Source organism: Mizuhopecten yessoensis, unplaced genomic scaffold (genome assembly GCF_002113885.1).
Source record: "Mizuhopecten yessoensis strain PY_sf001 unplaced genomic scaffold, ASM211388v2 scaffold4611, whole genome shotgun sequence".
Taxonomy (NCBI): domain Eukaryota; kingdom Metazoa; phylum Mollusca; class Bivalvia; order Pectinida; family Pectinidae; genus Mizuhopecten; species Mizuhopecten yessoensis.
Genome location: NW_018405633.1, coordinates 350788 through 359850, shown reverse-complemented (window position 1 = coordinate 359850; position 9063 = coordinate 350788). Strand labels below are relative to the sequence as shown.

Genomic DNA, 9063 nt, shown 5'->3' with positions numbered 1-9063 from the left:
CGTTATTTCTCATATTCCTGAAACATACGTATTCTTTATTTTTCTATTTTCTGCTACTGATTTTATTACTATTTTTCAACCTCCGGCAAAAACCGGCAATGTTCGTTTGGTTAACACAACGCATGCGCGGTAATTTGGCAGGAAAGAGCACTTGCCCGAATGTAAATAAACTGTCATCGGGATGGTGCAGGCAGACAGAAGGGTTGTGACGCTTTGAGTGTTAAGATGATGTACCAATCCTCGAGTGAAGATGAATCGGAGAACGAAACAAACGAGGATGAGATCACGGACGTTCTTAACCCCCCAAACATTAGTGCAGAACAGCAGAGCCTGTCTACTAGCGGGCACAGTGGGGATAACTTGCCAAGTCTCTTGCCTCATGGCCGGTCCAACAGTATCCGACCGTCGAGTCCCAGTCCCTCCCTCCATAGTGACAGAACGGAAAAGGGGGCTGATGACACTGAAAAATTGGAAAGGGAAGAGGAAGAGAGAAAGAAAAGGCTCCAGCTATATGTGTTTGTGATGAGGTGTATAGCGTATCCTTTCAATGCTAAACAACCAACTGACATGGCCAGACGACAAACGAAAGTAACAAAACAGCAACTACAAACAATTAAGGATAGATTTAATGCATTTCTAAACGGGGAAACAAGTATTGTCGCTGACGAAGCATTTACAAATGCAGTGCAAAGCTATCACGAAGTTTTTCTAAAGAGTGACCGTGTAGCAAATATGGTTAAAAGTGGTGGTTGTTCTGCAAATGATTTTAGGGAGGTGTTTAAAAACAATATTGAAAAACGGGTAAGAAGTTTACCTGAAATTGATGGATTAAGTAAAGAAACAGTTTTAAGCTCATGGATGACAAAGTTTGATGCAATATTTAGAGGGGAGGAGGATCCAAGAAAGCAGCCACAACGGATGACAACGGCTGCATCTGAACTGATTTTAAGCAAGGAACAACTTTATGAAATGTTCCAAAATATTCTAAATGTCAAAAAATATGAACATCAAATTTTATACAACGCTTGTCAGGTAGGTGTTTAGAACTTTAATGAAGCTTAATTAATTGATTTAATTAATTTAATGTTTAATGTTTAAAAGCAAAAATATGGAACCAAATCAGATTTAAAAAAAAAAATGTATTTGATTCAACCACTCAAGACAGTGTTATTGTTAATAATTTAGTTCATGTACAAACCACAATAAATCTACCAAGTTAAATATAACTATCAGTGTTTACATTAGCCTTAAAAGTTGCGTCACAATGACACAATGTGAATATTATCTAGGAATATCCTTAATACGCCTTTCAAATATATCAGGTCTCTTGCAATATGTCTTTTGATATTCATTTTTAAATGGGGATTACATCGTTATGACCAAAGAGCTTGTAACCATAAAGCCAAACATCGGTGTTAAAAAGTGTATGTAAATTATTACAATGGAGCATTTTGGGGAAAAAATCATTCTACACACAATAAATGTGTATGCATATATATATATGTATGCATATGAACATTCCTGATTTGAATGAGATTCTCTTCATGTTTTGAAATATTTTAATAATACCTGTACAGCGATAAACTACATGTACATGCGAGTCCTGTACCCACAGAATTTGGATATGACCCAAATAATTTCTAAAAATACTGAAATTTTACATCAAGTTGGACCCATATCTTTTTACCATACAATAGAAGAAGACCCATACAAACTAACTGTCGATTGATCACTGCCTGTATACCATAAATCTCCAAAAGCTAAAAAGCTTACAATGATGTATTTTACAGCGAAAGATACAGCGAAAGAAAAGATATGCAGTGTATGAACAAAGTACATATTGGAATTTATAAATTTATAAAAGTAGGATATAAAAAAAGTTACACAAAGTATGTACATATTGATCACAAATTGATTTATAAAATACAAATTTCATCATAATTGTATAACATGTGATGTTACACAGTACAGTACAGTGTATAGTATTGAACAGATTCTATTCAAAGTAGTGGAAATGTCAACTTTTCCAGCACACATGCTGTCGCTCGCTGCATCAATACATGTACCTAGTGGTGAATGATTCAATATGTTACATACCGCTAGTAGTACTATACATGGATATGTTGTAAGTCATGAGTATACAGTGTCACTGATACAATCAATAGATACTTGTGTAGCCAATACACGGAGTTATTTAAATATTTTTCTGGATCAAAAAAGATCTGACTACTCTCACAAATGGAGACATTTCATTAAATCTTAATGGGTTTTGCAATAAAAGCATTGGCTATTAAAAGTGAAAAAAAATACACAGGCCAACAGCATCTTAATCATTCGCATGAGTTGCATACATGAAGAAAATTAAATCTCCTATTTCAATATAAGGAAAATTTCCACCACATTTGCTGATATAAATTCCAAGATGAATGTATTGTTATCTTTTTCTCAATTTTTGCATTTGTGTAGGTGTTAATGTTTTTCTGAACATATGAAGTAGGGGATGGTCAGCCTCCAGTATACAGGTGTTTGCCTCATCTCACCTTCATGGCTACCTGACAGGTGAGGATGTCGGACTCTAGTATACAGGTGTTTGCCTCATCTCACTTTCATGGCTACCTGACAGGTGAGGATGTCAGACTCTAGGATACAGGTGTCGCTCCCTATCAGTTTTCACAGCTACCTGACAGCAGGGGAGGGTCAGACTCCAGTATACAGGTTTTTGTCTCCCTATCATAGCTACCTGACAGGTGGGGGAGGGTCAGACTCCAGTATACAGGTGTTTGTCTCCCTATCATAGCTACCTGACAGCAGGGGAGGGTCAGACTCCACCATACAGGTGTTTGTCTCCCTATCACAGCTACCTGACAGCAGGGGAGGATGTCAGACTCTAGTATACAGGTGTCGCTCCCTATCAGTTTTCACAGCTACCTGACAGGTGAGGGAGGGTCAGACTCCAGTATACAGGTGTTTGTCTCCCTATCATAGCTATAGCTACCTGACAGGAGGGGGAGGGTCAGACTCTAGTATACAGGTGTCGCTCCCTATCAGTTTTCACAGATACCTGACAGCAGGGGAGGGTCAGACTCCAGTATACAGGTGTTTGGCTCCCTATCATAGCTATAGCTACCTGGCAGGTGGGAGATGGTCAGACTCCAGTATACAGGTGTTTGGCTCCCTATCATAGCTATAGCTACCTGACAGGAGGGGGAGGTTCAGACTCTAGTATACAGGTGTCGCTCCCTATCAGGTTTCACAGATACCTGACAGCAGGGGAGGGTCAGACTCCAGTATACAGGGGTTTGTCTCCTTATCACAGCTACCTGACAGCAGGGGAGGATGTCAGACTATAGTATACAGGTGTCGCTCCCTATCAGTTTTCACAGCTACCTGCCAGGTGAGGGAGGGTCAGACTCCAGTATACAGGTGTTTGGCTCCCTATCATAGCTATAGCTACCTGACAGGAGGGGGAGGTTCAGACTCTAGTATACAGGTGTCGCTCCATATCAGTTTTCACAGATACCTGACAGCAGGGGAGGGTCAGACACCAGTATACAGGTGTTTGTCTCCCTATCACAGCTACCTCACTGGTGGGAGGGGGTAGACTCCAGTATACAGGTGTTTGTCTCCTTATCACAGCTACCTGACAGCAGGGGAGGGTCAGACTCCAGTATACAGGTGTTTGGCTCCCTATCATAGCTATAGCTACCTGGCAGGTGGGAGATGGTCAGACTCCAGTATACAGGTGTTTGTCTCCCTATCACAGCTACCTGACAGGTGGGAGAGGGTCAGACTCCAGTATATAGGTGTTTGTCTCCCTATCACAGCTACCTGACAGGAGGGGAGGGTCAGACTCCAGTATACAGGTGTTTGTCTCCCTATCATAACTACCTGACAGCAGGGGAGGGTCAGACTCCAGTATACAGGTGTTTGTCTCCCTATAACTTCTACCTGACAGATGGAAGAGGGTCAGACTCTAGTATACAGGTGTTTGTGTGATGCTGTATGTGTATGAAGAATGTTTTGTGCCAAGTATTTAGATTCCTTAATAAAACAACAGGTTGATAAGTAAGTATACTCTATGGATGTAAGTAAAAACAATGAATTAGTTGTATAATGTATATCCAGTAAGCATAGAGATAAAACAAAGGCTACTTTACAAATTTGATAAAATACTCTTTGCTTCTTTTTACACCTTGTTTATTACAATCTTTGTGAAGGCCTGCTTTTTTTCACAATCCTTTGATCAAATAACATCATTGTTTTTGCAAAATGTTCCTTGGAGATTGTTGCAGAGTAGCCAGGCTAATAAACTATTGATTTTTGATCAATAATTGGTAGATTCTATTTGTAGAATAGTCTAATTGACATGATTGATTTATTGATTGTACTTCTTAGCTGATGTTTATTGTACTAGTCCTATATACAGTAGCACGAGAATCCAAATGCTCATGGGCATGGCTACAAAAATCAATCAACTGATTTAAGAAACAAACCTAAAGCTCTGGCGAACATACTTCTGTATTTGGAATCACATGCAGGGGTGTTTCCTCATTAGTTCACCTAGTAGTGTATCAGGGACTTTTCTTTTAAAGGACTCCTTGTCCAGAATGGCTAAACACATTTTGACAAAAAAAATTGTCATAGACTTTTGCTGGAACAAAGAAATTCAATGTTGTTTAAATGAGGGTGTAGGTGATCAGTCTTCAATAGGCTACTTATAAGTATTGGTAAAGGGATTAACTGGACAAAATGAAGGTATAACACTGCAGTTTGAGTGATTCTTCCTTAAAAAGAATTTTCAATTTGAGTGCATGGAGTGCATTAATTTTGAATACTCATAACTGAAGTTGGGAAAAAAAATGTATCTGCAAGCATGATATGGAGAAATATTAAAAATATATACCATTATGATGTAGAGAAATATTAAATATATCTACCATCATGATATGGAGAAATATTAAATGTAATGTATCGACCATCATGATATGGAGAAATTTTAAATATATCTACCGTCATGATATGGAGAAATATTAAATGTATCGACCATCATGATATACCTATAGATAATATTGCATTGTTCCAGCCCTAAATCATATTTGCTTAGAAATATAGCATGGTCATGATCATGGCATTTTCACTTCGCTAACAGTAAAACATTTGATTCATGTGATATTTAAACTAGCATATTTTGACATTTACGAATATCAATACTTGCAGCAGATGCTGAATTAAGTCCTGATGATAGTTATATTTACATTGTACATTTCCTAAGTGATTCTTTTGGAAATTTGACAAAATATTGAATACATATTAAATTAATATCAGCTACATTACTGTACCTTGTATTTATAGGTTTTTGTAGAGCTTTGCCTACAAAAAACGATTTGAGTGATAGCAGATTATAACTGCTAATACAGCAGCTTTTAATAATATTAAAGACCCAATAGGGTTACCATTCTGGTCCATATCCCATAAAATCAACCCTGCACTGATGCATAAGTAGATGTTATCGTACAAATAATATTATAGTAATGTATATTAACCAAGTATTCTAAAATATTATTTTGAGTCCAAAAACCGTTGTCAAGATTAATTTTGAAATATGTGAAATCTTGATTAAAATGACTGAAAATTTTGTAAAAAAGTTTTGCATGCATGTATACTTTTAGCTAGCTCTACATGTATGTAATTATTACTTTGAGCTAATGTTTGTGTGCTGTTGTTCTCCACATAAACACCAATCTATACTTTAAGCTTGCTTGTATATTTATACGTAACTTAAGCATCAGCGTATAATTTGAGCCGATGTACGGTCTAGTGGTTAGTACTCCATATACATAGAACCAGTATGTACTTTGAGATTAATTATTAGGTGTGCAGTCATTTTCCACATACTCATAAGTATAGACTTTGACCTTATATGTAATTAATTTGAGCTTGTGTGTCACATTATTTATTATTTATATTTCGTTTAATTTGCTCCAGAATACATTTTAAACTTACACGTACGTAGCTATTGTTCACATCAGAGCTAACATATACTTTGAGGAACAGCTTATGTGTATGTGTGGTTATACTCTACGTAAACATACATGCCAGCCTCCACGATGGAAATTCTCTCTCTATTGACTTTGATAGATCAATACGTTGTATTGGCAGGCTCAAACTTAAGCTACTTCATGAAGCCCTATTTTTTTGCCTTCATTGATGAGCACACATATAACTGCAGAACAACCTTTTACTCACAGTTGATTTTTTCAAGATTTTTGGAATGCGGTATACGAAAGGAAATATCTGCATTTACCAACATGAAATTATGATTGATGCATTGACGAGATGGTACAGGTTTTTGAGGTTATTTAATATATATGGACGGGGAAATCAATAGCCATACCGACTTATTCACACCCGATTCCCACTGATCTGGCACAAGTGGTTCCAGAGAGATTGGATTTACCTCAGTCGGCTGAATTTACAATAGTTAGTAATCAGATGTAATGGCTGACAGGGTGATTGCCAGTGTTAGGCTATATTGCATACAAATTAAATTAAGGATAGATGATTTTTTTTCTCAGCTTTTGTGAATATATTTTTATATCGGAATGGCAGAATATTTCTATTTGGTAAATCTGGTAACATTTTGAGGATCTGAGTTGGACTGACAGCTCAAGAAAATAAAGTGCTCTTTCTAAATGAGATGATGTAATAAACAGGAGTTACATTCAAGTACCATCAGACGGACCTATATCCGTGAAGGCCAAAGGCCCTTGTCAGGCAAAAAACTTTATATTTTTCTTGTTGATGTACATATATAGTGGACTTAATTCAGATTGCATGATCGGTTCCAGACTAACGCGAACAAAATTCCAACAAGTTGAAAAAAATCTAATTGAATTTACTCATGAATAGTCTTGCTTATCTTTTTATAAGTTGACTAAACCAATTTTCCAGGTATTAAGCGGTGTTTTTATTTTATATAAGTTTAACTTTTAATATGAAATTTACAGCTAGAAAAAGTAGAATTTTTATCCATCTCAGATAGAGGTAAATTTGACTTAAGTCTAGATCTAATAATGGGGTAGATACACCACTAAATGTAAAAGTTTGATCCCTGAAAAGACAATAGCTTTATATATAGTCTGTATATAAAATAGAAAATGAATGTAGAATTTTCAAAAAAAAAGAAATCCCTGCCCTGAATACTAGATATTTCTAAGTTTTGTGTCGCCTACGACGGATGTCGGAAAATACACATAGGCGCTGCTTTTCCGACGGCGGCGTCAACAATGTTAATGTTTCGCGTTTAGCTCTGTTTCTGCCAAAGCTACACCAACAAAACCTTGATCATAGATGTAGCATGGGAAGTGGAGCCTACTGCACTAAAAACATTTCATTGATTTCTGTTGATAGGTGTATCATGGGATGTATAGCTGAATGCATTACACTCTTTACTAGCATTTCAACGATTTCTGTATTTTTTTGCTAAAAACCTCAAATTTCTGGACTTAGAAAAAACCTCAACGTTAAGGTTTTGCGTTTAGCTCTTGCATATTAGGCTCTTTCTGACAAAGAGCTAGACCAACCAAACCTCAATCATACATGTATCATGGGTAGTAGAGCCTACTACTTTGAAAACATTTCATGGATTTCTGCACTTTTTCAGATAAAACCCTGAAATTTCTGGACTTTAAAAAAAAAAACAATGTGATGATTTTGCGTTTAGGTCCGTTTCCTTATGTACTATGTCAAATGCTTATTATATTGACAAAGCGGGACAGGCGACACATGTAAGTACGCGTAATTCTTGTTCATGATTAAATTGTATTTATTCTTTTAAATGCCTTCACCTCAGAAAAAGATACTATTACAGATTAATGCGATGAGTAGTTGAACCCATTGTTTGAAAATCCTAAATTTTTGACTTGTGTTTGGTATTCAGTAGTGAAGTATTACTATTTATAAGACAACCTTTTGAACAATGTTATGGCCCATGACAGAACTTGATAGGATATTTATGATAATGATTTGATCCTTAGGACATCTTGATTGTCAGGGAACTTATCCATTGTTCTATTGCCAGGACTTGCTATTCACGATGTTAGTATTTTCCTGCAACATCACTGAGAATTACTTCAAAATGCTCAAATGACAACTTTATAGCACAAAAATAAAAAGATATTAAGAAAAATCGACATCAAAACAAATGATGATAAAATAATTTGATTACCTAGATTATATAGCAGGAAAAACGGTGCATCAAGAAAACGTGATGATAACCGAAAAGTGACATTAACTGACGTGATATTAAGTGAAATGTACTGCATTTGGAAAATAACTTAAAATACAAACTTGTGGGATTCTTCTTTCAGCAGCATATTCACAAAGAATTCAATTCCTGCTCAAAGCACATCCCTTGTTTAAATTTTAGTGGGATATTGTATCTGGCCATCAAATTTTTTAGCGTTTTTTCTAGTAAGAAAAAAATGGTTATCTTGCAAAAAAGAGATGATTATGGTATTTTGTGTGCATCTCTGTCCAGTACCTTTTGTAATCAGTCCTTCACCTACGAAATGATTGCAGAACACAAACTCGATGCATGGTAGAGTCTACTGAAGTTACTTAGGGGTGAAAGGGTTAAACCATATCAGAGTTTCTATCCTTTTAGCAAATTGATTTTAACTTCACTTGTATCTTAAATTTTCAAATTTGGAATCCCAAATTGGAATACTCTTACACAGTAAAACTTTTGAGGAAAGATTATCGACAATTGTGAAATTCACTGATGGCTGCTAAATGAAACTGAGAGCCTATGCTGAAGTGATCCTGACAGAGCAGAGAATATGCTTTGTATGCTGCTCCACAGTAAGATGAGATGCACCAATATTTTGACACTTTGATGTGCTTGCAGTGCCAAGCTCACTCAGAGGATATATATATATATATAGCATATCATGACTGGGAGGCTTGTCCCTAATCAGATATGACACTGCTGTATTGATTAAATTTAAACTGAAGTAAGTAAAACAGGTTAGAATCCCCTTGGAGTTCTGTTATAATTCTCAC

At 36.3% G+C, this 9063-nt stretch overlaps 1 protein-coding gene across 11 annotated transcripts in view; it reads left to right on the top strand.

Annotated features, from left to right (window-relative positions):
• Positions 1-128: 128 nt before the first annotated feature.
• The window catches only part of LOC110449431 (calcium-dependent secretion activator 1-like), a 101271-nt gene continuing 92336 nt past the window's right edge, over positions 129-9063 (top strand). For all 11 annotated transcript variants that reach the window (XM_021496301.1, XM_021496298.1, XM_021496300.1 and 8 more), the window contains exon 1: positions 129-1032. In XM_021496301.1, the coding sequence (XP_021351976.1) occupies positions 226-1032 (807 nt within the window). In that variant the 5' untranslated portion in view covers positions 129-225. The remainder of the gene's footprint in view (positions 1033-9063) is intronic.